The sequence below is a fragment of the Porites lutea genome, chromosome 1, assembly GCF_958299795.1.
Source record: "Porites lutea chromosome 1, jaPorLute2.1, whole genome shotgun sequence".
Classification (NCBI taxonomy): Eukaryota; Metazoa; Cnidaria; class Anthozoa; order Scleractinia; family Poritidae; genus Porites; species Porites lutea.
Window position 1 is genome coordinate 49,960,576 of NC_133201.1, and position 13,765 is coordinate 49,974,340.

General features: G+C 38.9%; 4 protein-coding genes across 4 annotated transcripts in view; 3 read left to right on the forward strand and 1 right to left on the reverse strand.

Annotated features, from left to right (window-relative positions):
- Positions 1 to 1,456, reverse strand: part of LOC140931572 (dynein axonemal heavy chain 5-like) — a 9,496-nt gene extending 8,040 nt beyond the window's left edge. Inside the window, exon 1 of the mRNA XM_073381376.1 lies at positions 1,319 to 1,456. Coding sequence (XP_073237477.1) covers positions 1,319 to 1,456 — 138 coding nt within the window. The remainder of the gene's footprint in view (positions 1 to 1,318) is intronic.
- Positions 1,457 to 1,484: 28 nt separating this feature from the next.
- On the forward strand, positions 1,485 to 5,969 carry LOC140931581 (uncharacterized). Its single transcript, XM_073381386.1, has 2 exons — positions 1,485 to 2,166; positions 2,368 to 5,969. Exons 1-2 carry the CDS (start codon positions 1,485 to 1,487, stop codon positions 5,967 to 5,969), a joined length of 4,284 nt encoding a protein of 1,427 aa, XP_073237487.1.
- Positions 5,970 to 5,983: 14 nt separating this feature from the next.
- On the forward strand, positions 5,984 to 6,784 carry LOC140931591 (uncharacterized). The gene has a single exon (XM_073381397.1). The coding sequence runs from the start codon at positions 5,984 to 5,986 to the stop codon at positions 6,782 to 6,784; it is 801 nt and encodes a 266-aa protein (XP_073237498.1).
- A 4,614-nt stretch (positions 6,785 to 11,398) lies between these two features.
- Positions 11,399 to 12,550, forward strand: LOC140953733 (beta-3 adrenergic receptor-like). Its single transcript, XM_073403135.1, has one exon. The coding sequence runs from the start codon at positions 11,489 to 11,491 to the stop codon at positions 12,461 to 12,463; it is 975 nt and encodes a 324-aa protein (XP_073259236.1). The 5' UTR covers positions 11,399 to 11,488; the 3' UTR covers positions 12,464 to 12,550.
- The last annotated feature ends 1,215 nt before the right edge of the window (positions 12,551 to 13,765 follow it).

Below are 13,765 nucleotides of genomic sequence, written 5' to 3' on the forward strand. Positions count from 1 at the left end.
ATAACGATTAAATAACCTCTATTGTCATTTGTGCCAGTTTTAATTCTAACGCCTCAGGAAACTAGTTAAAGAGCACTAAACACTTTGATCGCTAAAGCATATTAATTGACAATTTTAAGTTTAAAGTACGATCACTTTTGTCCAAACTGGGCGTGCGTACATCAAAATGGCAATCAAATTATCCTGACGTCATTGCGAAAAAAGCCGACCAACTAGTTTAAAATCGACCACGAACGTGTCCTACTGTCGAAAACTTAGCCACCTGTGCTAATAAAAATAGCAATGCTTGGGGGTAATTGTAAATAGGAAGCGCTCACTAAACAGTGAGTCCTGTATTAAATAAACTTGACAGCAAAATGCAACAGTCTTTAAGAGAATCTGGCTAATTGTACCCATGTTAGAAAACACGGAAAGGAACTGTATCAGTATAAACAGCGTTCAAATCTCCATTTCGCTTGTTAAAAATTCATTCCTGCTGTTTTTAGGTGAAGGTGTTTTGATACAGGTTTTCGACACCATACCAATATTTGTCAATCGCCTGAAAAGTGTTTTCATCGTTGTCCGATCGCTATGAAATTTTTACCGCTGACTGATTTTGGATTGAAGTTTGTCAAAATGTAGTTTTAAGTAAAATCGATATCACTATGGCAACAATAAACAAAAACAACTGATATGGATAAAAGCCGAATTTTGCGCGATCGAAAGCTGCTACAGAAAATCCGACACCAGGAACTTAAAACGTGATGTTTAGGAAATAACTTCCGTGAGAGGAAGTAAAAAATTCTGTATGTTTGAATTCAAATAAAATTTAAATATATTTCAAACCTTACATTTTCAATAGCCGTGATATATGGTTTAACAAAAAAGTTCTGAATAACTCAAATTAATCCTAATTAGCGTCAGAATACTGCTTGATATCATATTTCGCTGGTCAAGATCGTGGTCAATTTTGTAAGCAAGAGATTGCTCTCTTTTATGCCCACGACCAGACAAAAACGTTATCGCTTCATACTTTCCTCACCACGAAATACGACATTATTACTGGAAACTCTTTTTGAAAGGAAATCCGTTGTTCGGAACTGAAATTTTATTTTCTGTTACATTGTTCGGACGTGTGGGAACTAGGCCCTAAGTTAGTCTTCAGGGGCTCGGACCCCCCTTAAGTTTTTTTTGACATGTGTTTTTTTTTTTCGCTTGCGTTGTAAATTCTTGTAGTTTTGTTCATCATGTTTATATACAGCTGATTTATGCAAGAAATCGTTTTATTCATGGTCCTTCGGTAGCCGGATCTACAGTGTAGGCGAGTATTTGAAGATACCAGCGGAGAATTGAGAATTGGACCTCCGTTTGTGGTGAAGAATTTGGTCAAGTTGGTCTTGGCAGTGCGGCGATTGGCGCCATTATCTCTTGTGAACTTTGCAGAAATTTTGGAGTTTTTAATGAACGAAACTGTCATTCAAGGTTAGTGGAGATTGTGTATGAAAATGGTGAATGACCTGGAGGCTATTAAGAAGAAAAGACGTTTTCTTAGAAAGTCCGTGACGGACACCTTGAAGTCTATCGACGAAGCTCTGTCAATCCCCGATAACCATGCTAGAATTCAGGTTTTGAAAGATAACATTGCAAATAAATGGAACGATCTTCAAGAAGTTCAGGCCTCAATGTGTACTCTATTGGAAGAGAAAGAGATTGACGAAGAATGTGTGAGTCATAACGAGTACGAATTGCGTGTCATTGAATACATGGCGAAAATGATGCATTACCTAGAAAGTAAACATGTCGGAAAGGAAAGCGCGGGAAGTAATTCAACTGCAGCCCAGGCGCCGCTATCGTTAGGCCCCAAGGTACAAGTGAAGCTTCCAAAGATTGATCTGCCAACATTTGATGGGGATGTTTTAAGCTGGCAGTCTTATTATCAGTCAATTAAAGTCTCAGTGGTGGATAATCCATCTTTAGCTGATGTTCAGAAATTAGAATACCTAATAAGATCATTGAAAGGTTCAGCTGCCGAAGCGGTTAAAGGGTTTGCAGTCATACAAGAGAATTATCAGCCAGTATTAGAGTCTCTGAAGGAACGATTTGGCCATCCGCGGTTGATTCTTGATGCACACATAAGGTCCCTAATTCATTTGCCACAGTTGAATTCTGAAGATGCATTGTCCATGCGTAAATTTTATGATCAAGTAGTTGGTCATGTTCGTTCTGTTGAATCAATGGGAGAGAAGTTCCGTTCCGAGACCTTAGCGCCTGTTCTCGTGCCTTTAATTGTTGACAAGTTACCGAAAAAGGTTGTGGAGAAGTAGGAATTAGAAATTGGTGACCATAAAGAGGACTATGTGAAAGTGAAAACATTGTTTGCCTTCTTAGAACAGTTAATAAGAGCTAAGGAGTCCTCCCAGCCTCCCTCTCTTCAATCGAAGTCCCCTGCACAGGAAAACAGTTGGAATCATGGAGCCCATTCCAAGTCTCGAAAGTACTCTACCTCTGCCTTGTGCACGACAACTCAAGGGCGTGTGTGCATCATTTGTGGTAAAAACCATTGGGTGTGGTCGTGCATCAGTTTTCTGTCATTGCCAGTTAAAGAAAGATTTAGAAAAGCGGTATCCAAAGGACTGTGTTTTCGGTGCCTTGAATCGGGTCACAGAGCTGAAGTTTGTCAAAAACCACTCTGTAAATACTGCCGTGGTAAACAACACAGTCTCCTGCACTTGGAACCAGTCAAGTCTCAGCCAGAAGAAGCCAATTCAAAGTCCTCTGAGCCACCATCCTCATCTGCAACTCCTCCTTCGTCGTCTTCCATAGTAGCAAGTTCCATTGCAGTTAATTCAGGTGGGAAGGTGATCCTGCAGACTGTTCCTGCTGTCCTTTGTGGATCCAATGGTTGCAAAAAGATTGTCAGATGTTTCTTTGATCCCGGCTCCCAAACGTCCTTTGTCCAACAGAGTGTGGTTGAAGAGCTTGGTCTTGATGGGGAGACCGTGAGAATCGCAGTCTCGGGTTTTGGAAGAAAATCTGCTAGGGACACTTTGCGAAAGAGAATTTCCTTTACGCTAGCACCGGTCAGCGATCCTGGAAAGCCGCAAGGTCTTGAGGCACTAACTGCTCCAGTTACATGCCGTCCAGCTGATGCTGTGGATGTTTATCCTACCAAGTGGCCTCATCTTCAAGATATAAAGTTTCCAGAGAAGTTTCCCCGAAACGAACAAGAGATTGATGTTCTCATTGGCTTGGATTTCTATTATTCCTTTGTATCCAGAGATGTTGTGAGAGGTGGTCCTAATGAACCAGTGGCACTTCGTACATCCTTAGGTTGGGTCTTCTGTGGACCAACGGGTGGTCATGGCCAAGATTGCACAGTGTCTATGAGTGTTCAAGTTTGTGCTAACCAAGAACTAAATGATACACTTCAGAAGTTCTGGAACTTGGAGTCCATTGGTATTACACCTGTTGAAATGTCAGTTTTCACCAGCCAAAGTGAAAGTACAGTCTTAAAGAAGTTTAAAGAGACATTAGCATACAAAAATGGTCGGTATGAAGTCTCATTGCCATGGAAAGATGAGCAAGTTGTACTGAAAGATAATTACAAACAAGCAAGAAGTAGGCTGTATAATCTGGAGAGGAATCTGCTCCAAGATTCATCCAAAGCCAAGTCCTACCAAGAGGCCATTAATAAGTATGTGGAGGACGGAGTAGCAGAAGAGGTACCCTGTGAGCAGTATGCACCAGCAGATGGGCGTCCTGTGTTTTACCTTCCACATCATGCTATTATCCGAGAAGATAAGCAAACAACTAAGACGAGGGTTGTATTTGATGCATCTGCGAGAGATGTAAATGGTGTGTCTCTAAATAGCTGCTTAGAAGCGGGCCCTGCATTGCACCCTGATTTGGTCGGAATTCTTCTGCGCTTCAGAAAGAATCAGGTGGGGGTCATGGGTGATGTTGAAAAGATGTTCTTGCAGATTGGCTTGAAAGAAGAAGATAGGGATTCACATCGTTTCCTGTGGAGAGATTTGGACCCTGATGCCACACCTAAGATTTATCGAATGACAAGAGTTACGTTTGGAGTTATTTCTAGTCCATTCCTTGCCATCTGTACCACTCAAGAGCACGCAAGGAGATGGAAAGAAACATTCCCTGAAGCTTCAGATGAAATTCTGAGGAACACTTATGTTGACGACTTTGCCTCAGGGAAAGATACTGTACGTGAAGCCGTGAGGTTACAGCAAAGTTCAAAACAGCTTATGGAGCAAGCAGCTTTCAATTTGACAAAATGGTCCAGCAATTCGCCTGAGGTTATGCAAGCCATTCCTGAGAAAGATAGAGCATCAGATAGTTTGATCAGATTGGAGAGTGAACTACCAGGAATGCATCCAGTTACGAAAGCTTTAGGTCTAAAGTGGAATACGAAAACAGACAGCCTTGTCTTTATGATTGAATTGGACTCTCTGAAATTGAAATCAGAGACATTGTACACTAAGAGAGAACTAGCTTCTTTAGCAGCAAAGATCTTCGATCCGATTGGTCTCATCTCGCCTTTTACAGTAAGGTCAAAACTTTTGCTTCAGAGTCTGTGGACCCAGGGTGTTGGTTGGGATGATGAGTTACCTGAAGAAACCTCTAGGAAGTGGGTGCAGTGGGTTCAAGAGCTTTCAGAGCTTGAACAGCTTCACATTCCAAGAAGTTACATTGATTGGCCTTTAAGCCAGCATGCAAAGGTGGAGTTACACGCATTTGGTGACGCATCAGAAGTTGCGTATGCCACCGCCATCTATATCAGAGTTGTTCCTAAAGAAGGGAAGGCGTCTACAAGCCTTGTGATGTCTAAGACAAGAGTTGCTCCTCTGCGAAAAATTAGTCTCCCTCGCTTGGAGCTAATGGCTGCAGTGATAACTGCTCGACTGTGTATCTATGTTAAAGATGCAATTGACTGTCCTATTAGCCGCATTGTCTGTTGGACAGACAATTCTTCCACCTTACACTGGATCAGAGGATCAGCCTCACAGTGGAAACCATTTGTTGCTAACCGTGTCATGGAAATTCAGTCGCTGTTGGATCCTTGTGTTTGGAGATATTGCCCAGGGTCGCATAATCCAGCAGATCTACCTAGCCGAGGCTTATCTGTCAGCCAGCTTAGAGAGAGTCAGTTGTGGTGGAAGGGGCCCTCTTGGTTGCAAGAGTTAGAAAAGGATTGGCCAGAGGATTTAAGATCCAAGTCTCCAAATGAAGCAGTACAAGTGGAGAGGAAGAGTAAAGCTATTGGCAGCTGTGTTGTCCAAACTAGAGAACCGTTTATTGACTACGCCAGGTTCAGCAAGTACAGTCGATTGTTTAGAACTGTTGCATGGATCAGAAGATTCATTCGCAACTCGAAGTTGAAAGAAGAAGAGAGACTTTCAACTCCTTTAACTGGACTAGAGATACGAGAGGCAGAAGAAGGGCTGATAGCCCATGTACAGAAAACAAGTTTTGACGAAGTAGCTTCGTTGGCTAAACATGGTGGTCCCTTGAAGGACAGTAAGCTAGCAAATTTAAATCCATTTCTGTGTCCTACTAGTGGCTTACTTCGCGTTGGAGGAAGAATTCATAAGTCTTCATTACCGGAAGAGGAGAAGCATCCCATTATCTTGCCTTCCAACCATCCTGTTGTGAAGCTCCTGATTGAAGATGTTCACTGCCGTGAACTCCATGCTGGCGTTGAGTGTACTTTCTCAGTCCTACGACAGAAATTTTGGTTGATCAAAGGGAGATCAACAGTCCGTCAGACAGTAAAGAACTGCCTAGTTTGTCGCCATTACCACACAAAGCCATTTATGCAGAAGATGGCACCACTTCCTGAAGACAGGATCAAACCTGCACCGCCATTTACTAATGTTGGTTTGGACTTTGCTGGTCCATTGTTTTTAAAAGACAGTGGCGAAAGGTTTACATCTGTCTATTTACCTGTGCAGTTACCCGTGCAATACACTTAGAGTTAGTGAGCAACATGACTGCGGAGCGGTTTCTCCTTGCCTTAAGACGAATGGTGGCAAGAAGAGGAATGTGCAGTATTATTTGGTCAGATAATGCCAAAACATTCAAGAGTGCTAATAAACATTTGCAGCAATGTTGGAGAGTACTTGAAGCTGACAAAACTCAAGTCGCATTGTCTGAAAGGAAGATTCAGTGGAAGCATATCGTGGAGAGATCCCCATGGTGGGGTGGGTTTTATGAACGTCTTGTGAAGAGTGTCAAGACACCTCTGAAGAAAATCTTTGCCAAAGCAATGTTGGATGCTGAACAGCTGACCACCATTTTAGCTGAAATTGAGGCACAGCTGAACAGCCGTCCTCTTACTTACCTTAGTGCAGACCCTGGGGACTACAGCGTGATTACCCCTGCTCAGATTCTCATTGGGAGAAATCTTCAAGCGTCTCCAGCTAAGGACACTCGTGTTTCGGAACACACTTCTAGAGCCATCACTAAACGTTTTCAGTATCATCAAAAGCTTGTCAATGGATTTTGGAAGCGTTGGCATGCTGAGTACCTGAAGTCTTTGATACCCCTCAAGAAATGGTTTACAGTTGGTCGCGAGATACATAAAGGTGACTTGGTCCTTGTTAGCGAAGATAACTTAGCTCGAGGTCAGTGGAAACGTGCTCGCGTGGAAGCCACCCATCCTGGTCGTGATGGTCTTATCCGATCAGTTACCTTGCGATTGACATCTGGAAATGTTACCCGTCGTCCAGTGCAGCGGCTACACCTTTTTGAAGCCTGTGATGCTGATCTAGCTGCTGAACTTGATTGAACTGACAAAGGAACGTTGACACTTATTGAACTTGATGTGAACATTATTGATCAATTTGAAGATGCACTCCCTGCATCGGGCGAGAGGATGTTCGGAACTGAAATTTTATTTTCTGTTACATTGTTCGGACGTGTGGGAACTAGGCCCTAAGTTAGTCTTCAGGGGCTCGGACCCCCCTTAAGTTTTTTTTGACATGTGTTTTTTTTTTTTCGCTTGCGTTGTAAATTCTTGTAGTTTTGTTCATCATGTTTATGTTTCGTAAATACAGCTGATTTATGCAAGAAATCGTTTTATTCATCCGTCCTTACTACCCTTCCATCGACGAGGCTGAAGATCTTCACGTGTCACAGATTGTTAACTGTGTTTTTAACGCATTTTTATCATATAACACAGTCATGTTAAATATTGCAACAATACACGCGATAACAAAAACCTCATCGTTGCCAAAACCTCTAAAAACATTGCTTTTGAGTCTTGCTGCTTCAGACCTCGGTGTTGGTTTACTTGTTCAACCATTGTTCATCACTTTGCTGATCCAGTGGTTACAACAACTGAGTCCTAGTTGTATTATGTATACATCTTTCAGCGTCACCATGAATTTATTTTTAACGGCTTCGTTATCTTCATATCTTATTAAAGAATTTTATATAAAAACTAGTTGCGCATGTTATTCAGTGACTTCCCGTCAATCTGCATTTAATCACGTAGTTTCTTCCTGTCTTATTAAAGATTTTTATATAAAAAGTAGTTGCCCATGTTATTCAGTGGCTTCCCGTCAATCTGCATTTAATTACGTAGTTTCTTCCTGTCTTATTAAAGATTTTTATGTAAAAAGTAGTTGCGCATGTTATTCAGTGACTTCCCGTCAATCTGCATTTAATCACGTAGTTTCTTCCTGTCTTATTAAAGATTTTTATGTAAAAAGTAGTTGCCCATGTTATTCAGTGACTTCCCGTCAATCTGCATTTAATCACGTAGTTTCTTCCTGTCTTATTAAAGATTTTTATGTAAAAAGTAGTTGCCCATGTTATTCAGTGACTTCCGGTCAATCTGCATTTAATCACGTAGTTTCTTCATGTCTTATTAAAGATTTTTATGTAAAAAGTAATTGCCCATGTTATTCAGTGGCCTCCCGTCAATCTGCATTTAATCACGTAGTTTCTTCCTGTCTTATTAAAGATTTTTATGTAAAAAGTAGTTGCGCATGTTATTCAGTGACTTCCCGTCAATCTGCATTTAATCACGTAGTTTCTTCCTGTCTTATTAAAGATTTTTATGTAAAAAGTAGTTGCGCATGTTATTCAGTGACCTCCCGACAATCTGCATTTAATCACGTAGTTTCTTCATGTCTTATTAAAGATTTTTATGTAAAAAGTAGTTGCGCATGTTATTCAGTGACTTCCCGTCAATCTGCATTTAATCACGTAGTTTCTTCATGTCTTATTAAAGATTTTTATGTGAAAAGTAGTTCCGCATATTATTTAGTGACTTCCCGTCAATCTGCATTTAATCACGTAGTTTCTTCCTGTCTTATTAAAGATTTTTATATAAAAGTAGTTGCGCATGTTATTCAGTGGCTTCCCGTCAATCTACATTTAATCACGTAGTTTCTTCATGTCTTATTAAAGATTTTTATGTAAAAAGTAGTTGCGCATGTTATTCAGTGACTTCCCGTCAATCCGCATTTAATCACGTAGTTTCTTCATGTCTTATTAAAGATTTTTATATAAACACTAGTTGCCCATGTTATTCAGTGACTTCCCGTCAATCTGCATTTAATCACGTAGTTTCTTTCTGTCTTATTAAAGATTTTTATGTAAAAAGTAGTTGCGCATGTTATTCAGTGGCCTCCCGTCAATCTGCATTTAATCACGTAGTTTTTTCATGTCTTATTAAAGATTTTTATGTAAAAAGTAGTTGCGCATGTTATTCAGTGACCTCCCGACAATCTGCATTTAATCACGTAGTTTCTTCATGTCTTATTAAAGATTTTTATGTAAAAAGTAGTTGCGCATGTTATTCAGTGACTTCCCGTCAATCTGCATTTAATCACGTAGTTTCTTCATGTCTTATTAAAGATTTTTATGTAAAAAGTAGTTGCCCATGTTATTCAGTGACTTCCCGTCAATCTGCATTTAATCACGTAGTTTCTTTCTGTCTTATTAAAGATTTTTATGTAAAAAGTAGTTGCGCATGTTATTCAGTGGCCTCCCGTCAATCTGCATTTAATCACGTAGTTTTTTCATGTCTTATTAAAGATTTTTATGTAAAAAGTAGTTGCGCATGTTATTCAGTGACCTCCCTACAATCTGCATTTAATCACGTAGTTTCTTCATGTCTTATTAAAGATTTTTATGTAAAAAGTAGTTGCGCATATTATTCAGTGACTTCCCGTCAATCTGCATTTAATCACGTAGTTTCTTCCTGTCTTATTAAAGATTTTTATGTAAAAAGTAGTTGCGCATGTTATTAAGTGGCTTTCCGTTAATCTGCATTTAATCACGTAGTTTCTCCCTGTCTTATTAAAGATTTTTATGTAAAAAGTAGTTGCCCATGTTATTCAGTGACTTCCCGTCAATCCGCATTTAATCACGTAGTTTCTTCCTGTCTTATTAAAGATTTTTATGTAAAAAGTAGTTGCGCATGTTATTCAGTGACTTCCCGTCAATCTGCATTTAATCACGTAGTTTCTTCCTGTCTTATTAAAGATTTTTATGTAAAAAGTAGTTGCGAATGTCATTAAGTGGCTTCCCGTCAATCCGCATTTAATCACGTAGTTTCTTCCTGTCCTATTAAAGATTTTTATATAAAAACTAGTTGCCCATGTTATTCAGTGACTTCCCGTCAATCTGCATTTAATCACGTAGTTTCTTCATGTCTTATTAACGATTTTCATGTAAAAAGTAGTTACGCATGTTATTCAGTGACTTCCCGTCAATCTGCATTTAATCACGTAGTTTCTTCCTGTCTTATTAAAGATTTTTATGTAAAAAGTAGTTGCCCATGTTATTCAGTGACTTCCCTTTCAATCCGCATTTAATCACGTAGTTTTTTCAAGTCTTATTAAAGATTTTTATGTAAAAAGTAGTTGCCCATGTTATTCGGTGGCTTCCCTTTCAATCCGCATTTAATCACGTAGTTTCTTCAAGTCTTATTAAAGATTTTTGTATAAAAACTAGTTGCCCATGTTATTCAGTGGCCTCCCGTCGATCCGCATTTAATCACGTAGCTTATTCATTTCTTATTAAAGATTTTTACATAAAAACTAGTTGCGCATGTTGCCTAAAATGAAGTAGAGACAGATTTGCTTTATTGACTGGTGGAGCTACAAAATCTATTGATTATCAACAATATTGTCCATCATCTACACCACACTGCTTCTTTGACGCAATAACATTTTAATGAAATCTTACTCGGCTTCTCGATCAATCTTAGTTTAGAGTTTGCGTTTTGATGGGCTTTTAGCAGCAGGAACAGGAAAAGGTTTTGAAATAACGATTAAATAACTTCTGTTGACATTTGCACCAGTTTTAATTCTAACGCCACAGGAAACTAGTTAAAGAGCACTAAACAATTTGATCGCTAAAGCACATCAATTGTCAATTTTAAGTTAAACGTACGTTAATATTTGTCCAAACTGTGCGTGCGTAGATCGAAATGGCAATTAAATGACCCTCACGTTATTGCGAAAACAGCCGACCAACTAGTTTAAAATCGACCACGAACGTGTCTTATCGTCGAAAACTTAGCCACCTGTGCTGATAAAAATAGAAATGCTCGGAGGTAATTGAAAATAGGAAGCGCTTACTGAACAGTCCTGTATTAAATAAACTTGACAGCGTAACATTTCGCTTATCAATAATTCATTCCTGCTGTTTTTAGATGTAAGGTGTTTCGATACAGTTTTTCAGAGACCATACTGATATTTTTTAATCGCCTTAAAAGTGATTTCATCCTTGCCCCAACGCAATGAAATTTTAACCACTGACTGATTTTGACTTGACTTGGTTAAACCATATGACCTTTTGAGTGAGGTTCTTTAACAGAGAACATCAGTTCATTAAACCAAATTTTCGTGGCTAGCACTCCCACCGACAAAGCTCTGCAGTATATTTATTTATTTATTTTACACTAACCAATAAAGGCCATCAAATGCATCCCGGTTTAAAAGTTTTTACAACCAGTAAAAACAAAACAAATTTTTTTTTAACTTTGCAACTTTGGAAGCGTCTCAGACTTCTAAAGACACGCTTTGAATTCAATATTATATATATTTCTATTTTGTTTTTTTTTTTTTTGGTTTTTTCTTCTGATAATTTGGTCATCTTCTTTTTTTTGTTATCCAGATTGGGATTCGGGATAACAAAAGAAGAAAAAAGCAAAAGTACACATCGCTATACACAGACGGACAAGGATGCAGCATAAAAGCAAATAGCTTTTCCACCTTCAAAGATCTTACGGCTATTAAACATATCACACTTCCGCGCCAAAAGTTAATAAATATTAAAAATTAATATTATTCACGTCGAAATGCTATCGACTTTCAAGACTATTTACAGACTACATTATAAAGTCAGTTGACATCTGTCATTCAGATCATTGTTTAACAATGAAAAAGATTTTGGTCAATTTTGTAAGCAAGAGATTGCTCACTTTTATGCCCACGACCAGACAAAAACGCTATCGCTTCAAACTTTCCTCGCCATGAAGTACGACATTATTACGGGAAACTCATTTTGTGAGGAAATCCTTCCTTACTACCCTTCCATCGACGAGGCTGAAGATCTTCACGTGTCACAGATTGTTAACTGCGTTTTTAACGCCTTTTTATCATATAACACAGTCATGTTAAATATTGCAACAATACACGCGATAACAAAAACCTCATCGTTGCCAAAACCTCTAAAAACACTGCTTTTGAGTCTTGCTGCCTCAGACCTCGGTGTTGGTTTACTTGTTCAACCATTGTTCATCACTTTGCTGATCCAGTGGTTACAACAACTAAGTCCTAGTTGCATTATGTATACATCTTTCAGCGTCACCATGAATTTATTTTTCACGGCTTCGTTCGCTAACATTATAGGGATAACTTTGGACAGATATTTAGCTATTCAGCTTCATCTCCGATACCACACTATTGTAACCCACTGGCGTGTTATTGCTGTGGTCATCTTTATTTGGCTTTTGAGTATATCTTTGTCTTTCCGAATGTTCTGGCTTCCGTCTACTATCAAGTACCTAGTCTTGGCTGTTGCTGGAATTCTAAGTGTCCTTGTAACAACTCTGCTTTACCTCAAAATATATCTTGTTTTAAGACGTCACAGGAATCAAATCCAGGCTCTACAAGTACAGCAAACAGCACAGAATGGCGAAAGGACAGCGAACTTTGCAAGCCTACAAAGATCGGCCGTCGGTACGTTTTACGTATATCTGCTATTTCTACTTTGCTATTTACCGCGTTTCGTGTCCTTGATAACCCTTCAAATCTACGGCCCAAATATCCACCTGAAAAGTTTTTCTCTTTGTAGTTTGACCCTGATATTCCTTAACTCATCTCTAAACCCTATCATTTATTGCTGGAAAATGCGAAACGTTCGACATTCGTTAATGAGCATTCTGCGAGATGGTTTAAGGTCTACGTTTGGGGTGCTTTTTGTACGAATGTTCTGCCACGGTTAGTAGGCGAACCGGTACATAATTGGTTTTACACTTTATAAAACAAGAACGGTGGCCTTATTCAGTGGCTTCCCGTCAATCCGCATTTAATCACGTAGTTTCTTCATTTCTTATAAAGATTTCTATATAAAAACTGGTGGGGATGTTCAAAAAATGAAATACAGACAGATTTGCTTTATTGACAGTTGGAGCTAAAAAATCTATTGATTATCAACAATATTGTCAATCATCTACACCACACTGCTTTTCGACGCAATAACATTTTAATGAAATCTTACTCGGCTTCTCGATCAATCTTAGTTTAGAGTTTGCGTTTTGATGGGCGTTTAGCAGCAGGAACAGCAAAAGGTTTTCAAATAACAATTAAATAACTTCTATTGTCATTTGTGCCAGTTTTAATTCTAACGCCTCAGGAAACTAGTTAAAGAGCACTAAACACTTTGATCGCAAAAGCATATTAATTGACAATTTTAAGTTTAAAGTACGATAACTTTTGTCCAAACTGGGCGTGCGTACATCGAAATGGCAATCAAATTATCCTGACGTCATTGCGAAAACAGCCGACCAACTAGTTTGAAATCGACCACGAACGTGTCCTACCGTCGAAAACTTAGCCACCTGTGCTAATAAAAATATCAATGCTTGGGGGTAATTGTAAATAGGAAGCGCTCACTAAACAGTGAGTCCTGTATTAAATAAACTTGACAGCAAAATGCAACAGTCTTTAAGAGAGTCTGGCTAATTGTACCCACGTTAGAAAACACGGAAAGGAACTTTATCAGTGTAAACAGCGTTCAAATCTCCATTTCGCTTGTAAAAAAATCATTCCTGCTGTTTTTAGGTGAAGGTGTTCTGATACAGTTTTTCGACACCATACCAATATTTGTCAATCGCCTGAAAAGTGTTTTCATCTTTGTCCGATCGCTATGAAATTCATGTTACCGCTGACTGATTTTGGATTGAAGTTTGTCAAAATGTAGTTTTAAGTAAAATCGATATCACTATGGCAACAATAAACAAAAACAACTGAAATGGATAAAAGCCGAATTTTGCGTGATCTAAAGCTGCTACAGAAAATCCGACACCAGGAACTTAAAACGTGGTGTTTAGGAAATAACTTCCGTGAGAGGAAGTAAAAAATTCTGTATGTTTGAATTCAAATAAAACGTAAATATATTTCAAACCTTACATTTTCAATAGCCGTGATATATGGTTTAACAAAAAAGTTCTGAATAACTCAAATTAATCCTAATTAGCGTCAGAATACTGCTTGATATCATATTTCGCTGGTCAAGATCGTGGTCA

Coding starts and splice junctions, on each gene's coding strand:
- LOC140931581 (XM_073381386.1), top strand. CDS start 1,485: ATGGTGAATGACCTGGAGGCTATTAAGAAGAAAAGACGTTTTCTTAGA. Junction 2,167..2,367: donor TGAAGATGCATTGTCCATGC/GTAAATTTTATG, acceptor TTGCCTTCTTAG/AACAGTTAATAAGAGCTAAG.
- LOC140931591 (XM_073381397.1), top strand. CDS start 5,984: ATGACTGCGGAGCGGTTTCTCCTTGCCTTAAGACGAATGGTGGCAAGA.
- LOC140953733 (XM_073403135.1), top strand. CDS start 11,489: ATGAAGTACGACATTATTACGGGAAACTCATTTTGTGAGGAAATCCTT.